This window comes from Electrophorus electricus, chromosome 15 (genome assembly GCF_041902795.1).
Source record: "Electrophorus electricus isolate QZ-2024a chromosome 15, ASM4190279v1, whole genome shotgun sequence".
NCBI classification, from domain to species: Eukaryota; Metazoa; Chordata; class Actinopteri; order Gymnotiformes; family Gymnotidae; genus Electrophorus; species Electrophorus electricus.
In genome coordinates this window covers 18,377,868-18,393,828 of record NC_137511.1, presented here as the reverse complement: position 1 = coordinate 18,393,828, position 15,961 = coordinate 18,377,868, and the positions used below count along the sequence as shown (strand labels likewise).

The following is a 15,961-nucleotide window of genomic DNA, read 5'->3' as shown; positions in this document are numbered from 1 at the left end:
AGTGAAGAGGCGGTTGGGCTGACTTATTGCGTCATTCACGTCCTTCCGATTTCCATATTCTTCACCCAATGAAGAACTAAATCTACGTCCACACGCAACGCATAAAATATTAATAGGAAAGGATGCAAAGTTCAAACGCTATTGTTATAGAAACTTTGAACTTCATAATAATTATATATTATTATATATGTTACCTATATTTAATAATATAAATAATACTTTTCTACCTCTACTTTTTTTTTTCTTTTTACTACAGTACTCTCTCTGTTTGTTTAAGCGCAGGATTTATGATAAATCAAATGCCTTGATTCAAGCGTTTCTTGAAGAGGTAAGCCTTTAGTCTATATTTGAAGACAGCAAAGATCTCTGATGTGCAAACAAGTAGTGTGACTTCATTCCACCATCTGGATGGTAGTTGTAGACTGTATGGTGCTAGTACAGACTATCTGGATGGTAGTCGTAGACTGTGCATGGTGCTAGTACAGACTGGATGGTAGTCGTAGACTCTGCATGGTGCTAGTACAGACTATCTGGGTGATAGTCGTAGTCTGTGTATGGTGCTAGTACAGACTATCTGGTTGTTAATCATAGACTGTATGGTGCTAATACAGACTACCGGGACGCTATACACTGAATGTATCTTGAGGCATGTCTTCCCTGACTCTTGAGGGGCAGTGGTCTAATGGAGCCATTTTCTCAATTATTCTTCCTTTTGTATTCACATTTTGGAACATAAACATTATTACACTAACACCTAGTGGCCTGGATGTTTTAGAGATTGTGTACTAAATCTATTTAAACAAGGCCTCTGTGTGGGGGACCCACTCTATGGAGCATAAACTGGTTAATTTGAGGACTATAAAGCAGTTTGTTTCTCATGTGAGCTGCACTTTATAGAAAAAAAATGTAAAAATAATAATGAATCACTTAATAATCACTTATCACTTATTGCATCTTTAAGCCAAGCTGTACTTGAGGAATGGAGATATTGTGTGGGGTTACACTAGTGCTTTCAGGGAGGAGGGGGGCTGGTACAGCTTTGTGGGCAAGTGTTAGGATTTTAGATCTGGTGACTACAGGAAGCCCGCTGAGGGAACGCAGCAGTGGAGCGATGTGTGTGAACTTGGGAAGGCTGAATATGAGTCATGCAGCTGCACTCTAGATCAGCTGTAAGGGTCTGGGGGCTGTACGATCACTCTGGATCAGCTGTAAGGGTCGGGTGGCTGTACAATCACTCTGGATCAGCTGTAAGGGTCTGGGGGCTGTACGATCACTCTGGATCAGCTGTAAGGGTCTGGGGGCTGTACGATCACTCTGGATCAGCTGTAAGGGTCTGGGGGCTGTATGATCACTCTGGATCAGCTGTAAGGGTCTGGTGGCTGTACGATCACTCTGGATCAGCTGTAAGGGTCTGGGGGCTGTACGATCACTCTGGATCAGCTGTAAGGGTCAGGTGGCATGTACAGTGAAAGAGAAAGTGTGAGCTGCAGCTGTCCAGTCTTTAGATGATGAGGGACAAACAACAGAGCGGAAGAAATGAGCAAATCATCCTGATGTTCCATTAGAGAAGCCTGCATGTCAGAATCATGATAGTAACAGGGGCAAAGAATGATAACTGATTCTTCAGGATCACGCCTAGGACCAGCTGATTGTCCAGGACCACACCCAGGACATGCTGATTCTCCAGGACCAGCTGATTGTCCAGGACCATTGGGATAGGTTTCATTTAAACCTTTGGGGTGGGGTGGGGTGGGAACATTGCGCACATCACCCAACCTAACACATTATATGAATATAATGGAATTATTGGGGAGAACATATCCATATCCAGGACCAGCTGATTATCCAGGACCAGCTGATTGTCCATCACCATATCCATGACCAGCTGATTGTCCAGACCAGCTGATTGTCCAGGACCATGTTGTTGCCAAGAATATCTAACAGTCTGTCTTTCTGGGTTTCAATTTTAGATGATGGACACTTATCCACGTTGAGATGTCAAATAAGATGTCAAGATCTGATGGGCTGAAGGAGAAAACAAATGTATGACCCCAAATCCTTTGCTGTATGAGTGTTGATCCTGTATAGGGTTGGCATAACAACCAGCCTCTGTCAGCTACATTCCAAGAGAAGTCTGAGGAACGGAGTGTGCTGTGGTTAGCCAGAGTGGAGGCTCGCCATGGCAAGGTGATCCATCTTTTGGGCGGTGCAGACTGGCGTCTTCTGAGAATGCTATGAAAACCTTTAGTCACAAAAAAGCCCCAAGCAACTAAAAATGAAAGGCTAATTAATGTGGATTATTGGGGGTTAACTTGGGTTAATGTGGGTTAACACGAGATGACGCCGGGAAAATTCTAAGGGTTCATGCACTCCTTTTCTGTTTTCCGTTCATTTTCCATGCACCTCTGTCATAGCCATTAGTTTGCTGAAAGCTCCATGATACATTTTCCATATCTGAAAGGCTGAACAGTCTCTGTGCACCCGCAAACAGAGGAACCTGCAGCCCATTTACACGAAGCCCCCGTGAACGCCGAGCCGGAGACGCCCACTCAACCGCCCGCCTTTCCGATCTGCTCTCGCCATATGCTTCACACTCAGGGGCTGCTTAGGGGGATTATGGGAAACGGCAGGTATTCATTTACATTATTTTGGGTAGCAGTCTCAGGTGAAAAATAATCACATATTTATAGCTGGACCGATGGTGCTCTGGGAATACACAGAATACTAGGAAAAAGTGGGATTCTAGGAACATGCAAGCCAGTCCACAGCGGTGGTACAGGCAATGGGCCAGATTTGGGGGAATGGGCTGATTTTCCAGGTACTGCAGCAGCGGCTAAGCGCTTGTATATGTCCACTGGGCTCATCCTGTCCGCCATGGAGTGCTACGTGCCTACTAAACACATCTACCTCAGCACTCAAAATGGCTCAGGTTCCACAGTAATATAGTTGGATAATATTATTATTGGCAGAAATAATGTGTATTCATTTGAATTATCGTCACTCACGTACTGTATTACCTGGCTAATGTTAGTCGGCTATAAAGATCAGACCATGTGCAGTTGGAAGAATCTACTGACAGGGTCTAGAATTCCAAGATTGTGCTCAGAGAAATTAGACTACTGGGATAAACTCGGTTAGTGTGCTGCCAATCCACCCCCCCTCAAAATCGATTATTTTAGGACATACTGACCCCTAGTGGTAAGCATGTTGAATTCACCTGGCCAGTTACACTTGTGAAACCCTTTTGTTTTGGCAGCAGCTGAACCCTGCGGACTCAAACAGAGAACTGGGAGGTAACTGGAAGAGCCAAATTTCAGGTATGGTCAGGCTGTGATCTGGATCTCTAGCTCTGAACCCCGAGTGCGAGCGCCCACAGTGAGAACCTTAGATGATGTTAACATATTACTGTAATATTATTATACATTATTGACAAAGGTCACAGTTAAATGTAATTTTAAAAGATAATTCTTTTTCTTTTTGTGTTCAATTGTTGCAAAGACGATAGCCACCTGGAAAAAATACATAATTAACACACACACACACACACACACACACACACACACACACACACACACACACACACACACACACACACCATGCGCCTTTGCGTAAACTTATTGCCTGTTGGCCTTGCAATAATCTCAACAGATTCCAGAAGCCATCGTGAGGTGAACACGTCTGGAATTGGTACTGTGTTTCCCAGTGGACCGTGGGCGAGTTAGACCCCATCTATGAAGAAAGGCAGTAAACTGCCAGCGTGTACCACGCCCTTCTACAGGGCTGTGTCCAGAGCTTTTCCTCTGATGACAATGTTGCCTGGATACAGAGGCCGGATGTGTAGTAACACTTGATTCATGTGCATGATGTGTGTCTGATCCCCCCCCCACTCTATCTACCCCTCCTCCTTTCCAATTACCCTCCCTCTCTCTCCCCCCCTCCCACTCTCCCTCTCTCTCCCTCCCCCCTCCCTCTCTCTCTCTCCCTCCCCCCCTCTCTCTCTCCCTCCCCCCTCCCTCTCTCTCTCCCTCCCCCCCTCCCTCTCTCTCTCTCCATCCCACTCTCCCTCTCTCTCTCTCTCTCTCTCCATCCCACTCTCCCTCTCTCTCTCTCTCCATCCCACTCTCCCTCTCTCACTCACGTTCCCTCTCCCCACTCTCATTCATTTCATCTTTGCCTTTGGGCACGAGCGCCTGATGCTCTTCTTCTGAAGGGCGTGCGCGCGCGTCTTGTGCACACGTGTAAGCGTGCGAGCGCACGCAATTCCGTTGCACCGCAAATTGGAGTTTGTCCGGAGACGGGAGTCCTCCGGCATCTGGAGGGCAGGCAGGGGACAGGCATGCCGCTGTGTCCCAGAAGCTGAGCTCCTGCGCAGGATACACTAGTGACAAGAGGTGGGTCCACTTCACATCTCCCTCCACCTGCTGTTCCATTTCCTTTCATGAAAGATTCATGATTTTTCATCTCTTTGTGTACTGCCTGTCAGGTTAGTAAGAGAGATGTTCTCTTCGCTGGGAGTAGGTCCTGCAGGAGGTACTCTCAACAAGTCCCTTGTGTTGTTTTGTAGTTTTTAGAGGATTTCTAACATTTAAAGCTTTGTTCGGAGCTGTGTGCAGGAGTACGAAGTGTTTTCCTCATGTCAGAATGACAGCGTCTTTCCTAATGATCCTCTAACGCAGGATTTGAAAAGCCTCAGTTTGTTGTGAATAAATAGGGCGGGGCTTCCCACTCCTGTGTTCACAAACAATCAAAAGTAAACAAACTGTTTCCGTTTGAGACCATTTAGACTCGAAGCTCATCAAACATTATGTGTTTCTCTTCGTGATGGTGCTGTTAGCACGTGGCTCTTGGACCCAAAACTCTGTTTGGAACTTTTTGGAGGGGGACATGTCCCGGGACCCCTGGGTCCCACTCTCCTTAGCTAACGCATTGTCTGCAGTCTGATCTCATCTTCTGCTCCCTCGGCCCACCATCCTGTTACGCAGGGACGTGTGGCGCTGTGTCCGTACTAGTGTCTCTGTGAGGATGAGTGTCCATTTTGCTGTTGCAGGCAGTGGTCGGTTTTATCTTCGTCTGTCTCCGTATTGATTTGTTTGCTATTGCTTTTTCCTGCCTGTCAGCTACTTAGCAGACTTGTTCCCCTAATTCTCATAGATGGAGGCTCTTTCCGTGAGTGTGTGTGTGTGTGTGTATGTGCATGCATGTGCATGTAGGTGCTTTTAGGGTCATTAATTTCATATCAGAGGTGCACCGGTGCATTGTGGGAGCTTCAGTGAGAGTTAAGATCTTATTGTAATCCATATTGAATCTATTCCCCTGACAGAAAGAAATTGCCAGCAATAACTTTTATACATCCACACATACACACACACACACACACACACACACACACACACACACACACACACACACACACACACACACACAAAGAAAAGAGAATGAAAAAGGTACCCCCAACCAGAATGTGCTATGCCCTGTCACCTAGAGTGTGTGTGTGTGTGTGTGTACATGTGTGTAATGAATTCATGAATGTTTAACCTCTTGCAAAGGCCATGACTGCCCTTAGCTATGGAGGAGACACAGACACACCCACTTTGCACTAATACAGGAAACAAACCAGACCGCAGCCAGACAAGCAGACAGACAGACAGACAAAACCACCCATGAAGAGCACTCAGAGGGAATGACTACTTAGGTAGATAAATACACATTTACATACATACACACATACACCCAGCCTGTGCATATATATTCCAAGTGCTGACACTCTTTGGGAATGAGAATGGGAGTGGATGTCTGTAATGACCAAACTGGTCTCCTCATGAAGATTTCAGCAGTGTCTTCATTACCTGGCTGTAAACTCCACCAAGCTACAAGCCCAGATGTGTTTTACAGCCTTTAGTGGCTGTTGTCTTGGAGTATCATATACCAAGACACCCTTCCATCTGGCCTTTCAGTGAGGAGAATCATTATGGATAAAGAGTAGTAGTATTAGAACCAAAGGTCTGGTATTTGCTGCCGATGGTGTTTACGGCGATGGTGTTCATGATGGTGTTTGTTGCTCATGCGAGGGTTTGGTGCGTGGGTCTGGGAGAGGGTGCCCACGCTGCCCGGTGCCCGCAGAGGTCCTGGGCACCAGATGGATCAGAGGCCATGCTGCTTTCAGTGGGCACAGTGTGGGTGCCTTCCACTCTCCATCTGTGTGTGTGTGTGTGCATGAGAGAGAGAGAGCTGATCAGCTAAAGTGGACAAGAAGCATACGGAACACCTTAACGTGTCTATAATTTTCAAAGACTTACTGATAAACAAACAAACAAACAAATGAATGAATAATTATGACTTGTTTCACAGTCCTATATGGATGCTGTTTCTGATCCCTGATTTTCCTCCATCTCCCAAGCGCAGGGCCATGTCCTCCACCCGGCTGGCAGAGACCGAGGAAGACGTGTTTGGTGAGTGACCTCAGCTCCCCCCCCTCTCCATTAGTCCGCTGCCCAGGTCCTTAATTTACACACACTCAGAGTGCATTATGGGCTGGGTGCAGCCCACCCGCCCCACCCCCACAGGCTGTGCGGCTGATAGTCTGACCAGGAAATGCGAAACATTCCCCCTCGTTGCAATCCTTACCGGTAATTTAGCGCCTTCGGAAACGGAACGCCACGTCTGTCGGTTTCCGCGCGTCCTGCCTCAAGCCGGTTTGTAACACCGCCCTGTGTTCACGACTCTGGAAATGGTCCTGTAGACCAGGGAGCGCCTCAGCTTACAATTCCCAAATTTGGGTATGTTCGGAGAGTTCCAGAGGGTTGGCTGGGAATTGCGGCACCAGCTCACGCTCCCTCTTTGTGATTGTAAGATCTGTAATCTGTAAAGTACCGGCCTTTAAAACACCAGCACTAAACTCTGTAACGGAGACATATGTTTTTGCCTCAAGAGGCATCCTGTCCGGACTGCTCGCCTCACTGATGGCTGGATACAATCGATTGTTTTACTTTCCCCTGTGAACTGTATGGCTTCTGACTGCCAGCAATTCCCTGATATTGATCCCAGAGGCTAAGGCAGGGTGTCTTTTTAGGAAGAAGCATGGTAACTCTTTTGATTTCCTTCGGAATCAACATCACGGCTTGTGATACATTCGCACTGATACATTGTGAAAAATAAGGTACTTAACTTGTAATCGGAAGGTCGCTGGTTCAAGCCCCACCACTGCCAAGTTGCCACTGTTGGGCCCCTGAGCAAGACCCTTAACCCTCAATTGCTCTAGTTGCACTCACTCATAATTGTGAGTCGCTTTGGATAAATGCATCAGCCAAATGCTGTAAATGTAAACGTACACTGTGATACATTCACACTGATACATTGTGATACATTTACACTGTTATGTTGTGATACATTTACATGGATGAATGCTAACGCATGTTTCATTATAGAAGAAGTGGGGTCTGACCTTTACTGGTGGTTGCTGCACTGAAATGTGCCACGGGGCTGATCGCAGGCCAGTCTGATCCTAAAGTGTGTCCCCCTTCATTCATAAATCATCTGGGCTGTAAGAGCTAGGCTCCGGGGCACAGCTCATTCCACACAACCTGCTGGGCCATGTGTCAGTGATGACTTGGGGTCACGCAAACAGGTCATCTCCAATCTGGGTTTTTTACATGCAGACACTCTCTCTCTCTCTCTCTCTCTCTCTCTCTCTCACACACACACACACACACACACACACTAACACGCATAATGTGTATGAGGGCTAGCCTCATACTATTCACATTAGAAATCTGTGGCTGGTGACAGCTTAATAGGACCTCAGGTCTGTCTTATGGTATCACTGGGCTTTATGGGCTGTAATGACCGTGTGTGTGTGTGTGTGTGTGCACTTGCCTGTGCTTGAACTATCTTAGGAGCTGTGGGCATGTATGATGAGCCATTTCTTATCAGCAGATTTGAATGGTTTAATTTGCACTAGCAAAGTGTCCTACTGTTCATGTCTCTTAAATTGTTCTCCGGTTAAGACTTGACAGAAGCCGTGCCTGAGACACAGAGATTGGACAGCAGTCTGCAAAAAGCTAAAGCACAACTGTCAATCAAAACGAGGCGGCACCGCCCCTCCAGGTCCCGCCTCAGAGACAGTCTGAGTTCTATGGAGGGCGAAGACAGCCTTGACGGAAAGGTGTGTGTGCGTACCTGTGGCTGTATGTGCGCGCGTATTTATGTGTGTGTACGTGTGTTTTCAAACATGGCGTATTGTGGATTTTCACTTCACTAACATGCGTTGCTATTTGCTGGTCTCTGTCGATTGATTGCGTGCGCTCCAGAGTATCAGCGGCGCCGTGCCCACCTCCTGCGCTCCTCTCCACGCCTCCTTCGGCCGCTCCTCTCCTTCCCCAGACCTTTGTCTCTCCTCTTCTCCTGCGCGGAGGGACAGAGGCTTGGCACCAGACCTGTGCCCTGTTACGCCGGAGATGCGGGCGGAGGAACAGGGGCCAGGGATGCACAGGCACTTGCTGAGCACCTCCTCTCAGGAGCAGGGGACAGGGAGGCTGAGCACCTCCTCTCAGGAGGCCCTGCTCCCAGCTGCCTCTGGCTTCTCCGGCCGGCCCTGCAGCAGGTCGGAAAACTCCTCCCCGGCCCACCTTCGCCAGGGGAACCGGGTCCGGTTGCACGAGGGGGACCCTTCTCTCCCGCGCCAGACGGACCACTCCCAGAGTGAAGGTAAACCACAAGGAAGGGTTTCTAGTGCTAATCTGCATTTTTTTTATTGACAGGAGATCAGGGAAACATATGGGGAACAGGTGCCAACGCTGATAGGTGGGTGTGGCATGATGAGGGTGGGCGGAGTCCAGGGCTTCAGGAACGGCACCAGGAGGGCGTGGCTAGGACAGAATATTTTCAGGAAAGCAGAGGGAAAAAAAACAATATTCTGGCATTCTCCCATATATATATATATATATATATATATAATTTTTTTATTTTTTAATTTTTGCCCCATCGTGTGTTCAGACGACAGTCATGACTTCGGGTCTGATGAACCGGGCAGCCCCACTGTGCTACTGGACAAGAAGACCAGGCGGAGTTTCCTCAACCTGGGGTGAGTGGCACTTGGCCCAGTGTGGGACAGCGTGTGCCTGACCGCTCTGCTCTGGGGCCCCGCCTGACCCGGGGCCGTTGTATGGACTCTGTGCAGGGTCACCTTGCGTCGCACATATGGGAAGGTTCGGAAGGACAGAAGCAACAGACTGTCTGCAGGAAATCGGTATGACAGGACTCTCTGTGCGTATGTGTGTGTTTGCGCGCGCGTGTGTGTGTGTGTGAGAGAGAGAGAGAGAGAGAGCATTTGTGTGTGAGAACCCGTTTGCCCTGCGAAAGTTAATATGACATTTTGCTGCCTAGGCATATTTTAATGTGTTTATTCTGATCAGCATCCGGTGTGTGTGTGTGTGTGTGTGTGCGTGCTACAGGGAGACTGAGAGAACAGAGGCGCGTTCCTCGCGTTCCTCCGGCCCTCCATTTGTGCCTTTCTCCTGGTTCAGTGACAGACTTCGCTCCTCCAGCTCCCCCAAGACATCCAAAATACTCTCCGAGGTAACACCCCTCCCTCCCACTCCTTCCTCACTGCTTAATGTCAAAAGGGCAAACTGCTTTTAGCATGCAGATCTAGAATATAAACACACGGCACAACGGAACATTGCTAATGTTGAAGGCATGCTAATTCAGTCCAGATGGACTCAAATGAGCACTGTAAGATTACTGGAGATTTTGGTGTGTGTGTGTGTGTGTTTGTGTGTCCTGTATGTCAGGGTTGACATTCTTGCACTTTTGTCATTTAAAATAAAACATTTAAAGCAGATTTTAAGCTGTTAGAGAAGAGAAAGCACACAAACACACACAGTGCAGTGTGCATGGTGTTCCTAGGGCTCGGAGGGAGAACCAGGGGATTCACGCGCTTACGAGGGATCCTGATCACCATCTGTTCTCTCCTCTGAAAGGGCTCAAGCCAGGAGGAGGAGTCTGAGCCCTCTGCCAGTCTCCTGGAGGTCCCTGGGAGACCCGGCAGGCCGGAGCGCTCCCAGCCGTACCGCAGCCTGGGGGACCCCCGGGCGGAGGAGGTGAGCACAAAGCTGAGGTACAGACAGGCCAGAGCATCCTCACACCAGACTCCGCTCCCCTGGGGAGGGGCTCTGCACAGCATCAGAAACCCAGACGGCTCACAGCGTCCCCAAAATTCACAAAGTGAAATTTTGACACTGAAGTGTCACAATCAAAAGCAGCGAGCCAGTGTCTTGTTACACAAACAGCCCAGGGTCTCCTTCCTCTGGAAGTCAAGGCGTGAACACCAGGACAGAACGAAAAAGGGCTAGCATACACTTTGAGAGACGACGCTGAACTGATGTCATGTAGCAGAGTGCTTATCAGGATAAATCTGGATCGGTTGAATTGTGTCCTTGGCTTCTCCTTTTTTGTCTTTTGAGGACAGAACCTGGGAAGTGACTTCTAGAAGATCTTTACTCAAAATTAGTTCATAAAGGGTCCAAACCTGAATACACTTGCTTTATTATAATGAATTAAAAAAAAAGATGCTGTTTTTATGTTGATAAAAACGGAAATGAAGTTACACCTCACGTCCTCTGTTATAAACGCAGATAACAATACAGTCATCCTTCCTTAAGGAAACACTTGTATAACTGCAGGATATATGTGTGGAGAGGGCATACACGCAGACACCAAGGACAAACGCATTCCAGTGCAGTGTGCAGCGTTTCACCCGTTTCTTCGCAGGGATGTGGAGGCGCAGGACCGGCTTTGCCCCAGAAGAAGGTCATCCTCCCGTTTTCAACCAGCGGACGAGACCGGGGAGAAAGGCAGAATGGTGTCCACCGTAACAGGGACGGCGGGCACAAGGAAGACGGCCAGAAGCTACTGACCACGTGACCGCAGTGCACCGTTGGGGGGGGTGAGGCTGTTGGCCCACGCAGACGGCAGGGAACAAAAAAACAACGCAAAAATCCATCACAGTGCAACTGATAAGGGAGAAGCTTTGCTCCTCATTCGGTTTTGCAGATGTACAGGTCTTATTATTATTATTATTATTATTATTGTTATTATTATTATTATTATTATTATTATTATTATTATTATTATTGTGGTGCAGACAATGTTAACTCTTATTGGGGCTTTTGAATCTGTTTGACTGGAAAATGGCTCAATAAACACTTTTAATAAACTACAAATGAATTCAGAAATTTTGTTAAGCCGCCATTCAAAAAAGACGGTATGTGGAAATATCAGTTAAAGTGAACGCTCTCTTTAAGATGGCCTAAACTACACAGGCTATAATAAATGACTATCGCTGCATCCCACGTACTACACACTAATACTATAAGGTACAGAATGTAAACTGATACTAATAGTACAGGTTTGGCGAGTTAATACACAAAATATTACTACTTCGTTTCGTACTGACAGCGATGAAGCGTTGCTATGCTAGCATACGTAATTGTAAGCTACAACTTGTTAAATATTTTATTTGATCAAATAAAAAAAGTAAATTGACGATGCTTTTTGACATATGATGACAAAGAAGTTTGTCATCGTATGTTTAAGTTCCAGTTTTCTTTTTAGACAGTTTTTTTTTTTTCTGAGTTAAAGCACAGCCTTCACACGTTTACCGCAGTAAATGGTGATATTGCATATGGATTGTAGACGCCCCCTCTGTGGGATCGATAGACTCGATGGTTCACTGGCATGTGACCAGGAATGGGCTTTCGCGGTAGCTCCTTCTTTTCCGTTTTGCATTGCGTTATGGGACAATAGTGTCCATTCAAACCGTACTCAAAAACCCACCAGTTCTAAGTGCGCATCTTGGATTTTTGAGTATACTCAAATTTTACATTTTTAACTACACTACGTACTACATACTTGTTATCAAAAACTTGTTAGTATTAGTAAATAGTATACAGTTGGAATGCTGTCTATATGATATTTGGTAGGAAACAGCAAATATGTAGAAAAACAGTGCTGTTTGGTCTCTGTAGCATGATCTAGTAGCTGAAGAAAGAAAGACAACCAATAGAGCCTCTAAATCAGGGGTGTTAAACATATTGGCTTCCACCAACCCAATAAATGAATGTATAAGGTATAAATTTAAATTACCTTGGATTATAATAGAATGAAAAAATCCTCCATTATAAAAATAACTAGTCTCTGTTATTCAAGTAGGGGGCAAAACAGCAATAAACCGAGTTCCAGGTTACAGGCTACTGACAGTTGCCACGGATACTGTTCTATGCAGATTTCACCCAAATCTACACAGTTTTGCGGTTTTGCTAGAGCACCAACACAGATGCTTTAACTTTAAAATCAAGGGGTTTCGAGCCAGCGAAGACTGTTGAGAATCATATTCCAGTGGTACATGAACTGAAGCCAAACAGGACTAAGCTGCACCCCATGTTATGATTGATTGATTGACTTTTAGTGTGCGTGTGTGCGTGTACCTGTGTGTGTGATGATTGAAACTAATTAATATTGTAAAATTATAACTCTCAAATGATCATTTAATCTATGGTAGTAGTTAAACTACTATTATTTAGTCTAACATCCTTAACCTTTGTGGACGAAGGTAAATTGTATTGAACATCTGGACAACCGTTTATCCGGGCAAGTTTAACACTGGGATTGAACGTAATGTTTGCAGCATTAAACTAGGAAGCCTCACTCAGGAAAATTTAACGCTAAACAGACAGTGTAGCTTGTGAACTAAAGTAGCTTGTTCTGTTCGCTTTATGGTCCCCTCACTGTAAGTGAGCAATTCAAAGCCTTAACCGACCTGTCTGTTGGAGTCAAATTATACACAGGTGTGTAATTTTGGAAAGACATATTTATTGCGTATCATGTTGCAGGCTAAAACTGATCCCTTTCCTGTTTCAGTATTTTAGAATACCATTACTTTTTTTTCCATGAAACTTCCTGAAAAGTGATGATGAACATGTAAAAACAAAGATGACCAAGCCGATGTTTTTATGAAGTCCCTCCAAGGTTTTTCACACCACACACTATTAACACTCACTCTTAATTTCCTTGATTTCAGAAGGAACCCTGAATAAGGTGTGTCCACAAACATTTGGCCAAATAAGTATTTAATATGAACTAAATAAGAATGTAAATAAGATAGAAATTATGTCATAAATATTAATTAAATGCTATTTATATCATTTTGACAAATAATTTGTCCAGTACCTAATAAATTTTCTTATCTATGCAGTTTATTCTGCATTCTGTCAAAGCTTGGCTTGCTTTGATTTTTCAAGTTAATATAAAAACTATATTATTATATAGTTATCACCTCAAAAATATATGCAATATACCTTTATCATTGATTTAAGGTACAACTTAAACCTTAAGGATGACTGTCATACTTGTTAGGGTACTCGTATATAGTTTGTACCTTGAGGAACTTAAATATACCTTTTCTGCAGTTTTTTTTTTTTTGTGTGTGTAAAGCAATGGTCATATTGTAATTATTGTGAATTGTTAAAAGGAGGGTGTGAATGTGCGCCCATGGGTAACTAGGACAAGAAGGTACCGAATCAAGTCAAGGAAGGACAAATGTCGGTCAAATCACATTACCGGACTAATGTCGGGCAAATGAAGTTACTGTTCGCCATCTGTGAAAAGCCAGATGAGCCACGAGCTTCAACACCTGCCATTAGGCCAATGATGTCTTGTTTAAAGGAAATGTGATCAGAAATTAATGCAAATTAATTCTAGAAACGAACTCTTTTCTAGAAGACGAACTCTTTTCTAGAAGACGAACTCTTTTGAATTGCTGTTACTTAGCTAGGTGTGTCAGAAAAGTGGTTGAATTTCGTCAATTTGCAAATTTGCGACAGGTTGAAATTCCGGCTCGTGGCATGATCAATGACATCACAATTGCGCAATATCATAAACGTGGGCAAATTTGCCGATTTAATTCAATATCTGCTTGGCTATGCAAGCTAGAGCACTGCTCTAACTGCTGGGTGTCCAAGTGGTGCTCACAAAACAATGTGGGGTTTATAGATAATTGGAACACATTCGAGGGCAAGCCCGGCCTTTTAGAGCGGAATGGTATCCATCCTACCAGAGAGGGCGCTGCTCTCCTTTCCTACTTAATCTATGACAGTCCAGAGTGGAGTGCAGGCAGCAGACAAAGAGGCTAAACCAACCATCTGCTGGTCGCTACGTGACATCACCCGAGGTTCACCATATTGACACTGTGTCTATTCCCCGAGCTAAACAGAAGTGCAGAAAACAAAGAAAAACATGTCTGAATAACCTAATTAGCATTAGAGTAACTGATTCACAAAACACTGCCTGCACCTTTCATCTAAAGTTGGGTTTACTAAATGTTAAATCCCTAACATCTAAAGCGCTCATAATAAATTAAATCCTAACAGATCATAGATTTAATGTACTTTGTCTAACAGAAACCTGGATCAAGCCAAATGAGTACATGAGCTTTAAACAAAACGTGTCCTTCTGGCTGCAGCTATGTACATCGCCCTCGTCTAGCTGGCTGTGGAGGCGGCATTGCGGTTATTTATACTGACACATTAGGCATAAACCAGAAAGCTGGTTATGATTTGAAATTTTTTTTACTAGCATAAATGATGTAGACAGCGATAAGAAGCCCACCAAGCTTCTTCCAGTAATCGGCATCTACAGGCCACAAGGACCCTATTCAGAATTTATTAAAGGAATTTGCAGATTTGCTCTCTAATCTAGTCACTCTAGTTGAAGGAGCCATTATTGTTGGTGATTTCAATATTCACTTTGATAGACCCTCTGAAATTGGCCTTTAGTTCTGTATTAGAATCAATTGGTTTCACCAAATGAGAACCCACACACTCTGGTGAACATTCGCTTGAATTAGTACTGACATACGATGTAGACGTAGAGAATGTAGTTATACTACGTATGAGCCAAAATATAGTAACCTCACCTCACTACCACACCAGATGCACGATCACGCCAGCCACTGCATTTAGACTTATTGCGAATCTCCCAGACTTATCATTTGTGACTCAGATCAAATGACTGAATGCTTAGAATCAGTATTCCTCTGCACAATCAATGATGTTGCGCCACTTAAGAATAAAAAAAGTTTATTCTTATTCTTGTAGTCTTCCAGCTTGCATGGAAGGAGAGCCTTCTCAAGTATAGAAAGGCATTTATTACTGCTCCAACAGGTTATCTCTGGACCCTAAAAGAAAATAACAAAAATAATCCTAGATTTCTATTTAGTACAATTGCATATCTAACTAGGAATACATCTGACACCAACGCTCAGTTTATATCAAACAGAGTTCATGAATTTCTTTAATGAGAAAATGAAGCACATTAGAGATTACATTAAGAGTTTTAACGTGACATCGGGCAGCTACTTAGAGATCAGAACAGCCACGGCAAAAACAACTCTAGAATCCTTTACACCTTTCCAAGAGCCAGAACTTACATCTTTGATCTTGTGCTCAAAATCATCCACTTGCTTACTAGATTCACTGCCCACACACTTTCTTAAGGAAATCCTACCTGAAGTAATTGAACCTTTACTGAATTTAATAAACTCCTCCTTGAACATTGGCTATATACCTAAATCATTCAATTTAGCAGTAATCAAGCCACTTACTAAAAAAATCTAACCTCGACCCATGTCAACTGTCAAACTACAGGCCGATATGAAAACTTTCATTTATTTCCAAGATCCTTGAAAATGCTGTAGCTCAGCAGCTAAACTCATATCTGAATCGATAACCAGATACATGAAGTTTTTCATTCAGGGTTGAAGCCGAATCACATTAAGGATCAGCACTAATTAAAGTAGTTAATGACCTGGTGTTGGCTTCTGACCAGGGTTATGTCTCTTTGCTTATATTGCTTGATCTGAGTGCAGCATTTGACACTATAGATCACAACATTTTACTAGATTGATTTG

The 15,961-nt window shown here is 44.6% G+C and overlaps 1 protein-coding gene and 1 long non-coding RNA gene across 4 annotated transcripts; both read left to right on the top strand.

Moving 5' to 3' along the window:
* The first annotated feature begins 106 nt into the window (after nt 1–106).
* Nucleotides 107–3,926, top strand: LOC145651405 (uncharacterized). Its single transcript, XR_014117358.1, has 5 exons — nt 107–328; nt 1,971–2,187; nt 2,462–2,630; nt 3,257–3,317; nt 3,649–3,926. It is a non-coding gene; the product is annotated as an uncharacterized LOC145651405 (long non-coding RNA).
* A 191-nt stretch (nt 3,927–4,117) lies between these two features.
* samd14 (sterile alpha motif domain containing 14) lies at nt 4,118–11,036 on the top strand. 3 transcript variants are annotated; one of them, XM_027018627.3, is made up of 9 exons: nt 4,118–4,391; nt 6,398–6,449; nt 8,004–8,161; nt 8,307–8,703; nt 8,992–9,079; nt 9,176–9,244; nt 9,450–9,573; nt 9,978–10,097; nt 10,768–11,036. In XM_027018627.3, the coding sequence occupies exons 2-9, from the start codon at nt 6,407–6,409 to the stop codon at nt 10,918–10,920; spliced, it is 1,152 nt and encodes a 383-aa protein (XP_026874428.2). In that variant the 5' UTR covers nt 4,118–4,391; nt 6,398–6,406; the 3' UTR covers nt 10,921–11,036. The 3 variants fall into 3 exon arrangements, with proteins under 3 accessions (XP_026874428.2, XP_026874429.2, XP_026874431.2); XM_027018628.3 differs by having other exon boundaries at nt 4,119–4,391; nt 6,403–6,449; XM_027018630.3 differs by lacking the exons at nt 4,118–4,391; nt 6,398–6,449 and adding an exon at nt 6,507–7,624.
* Nucleotides 11,037–15,961: the final 4,925 nt, after the last annotated feature.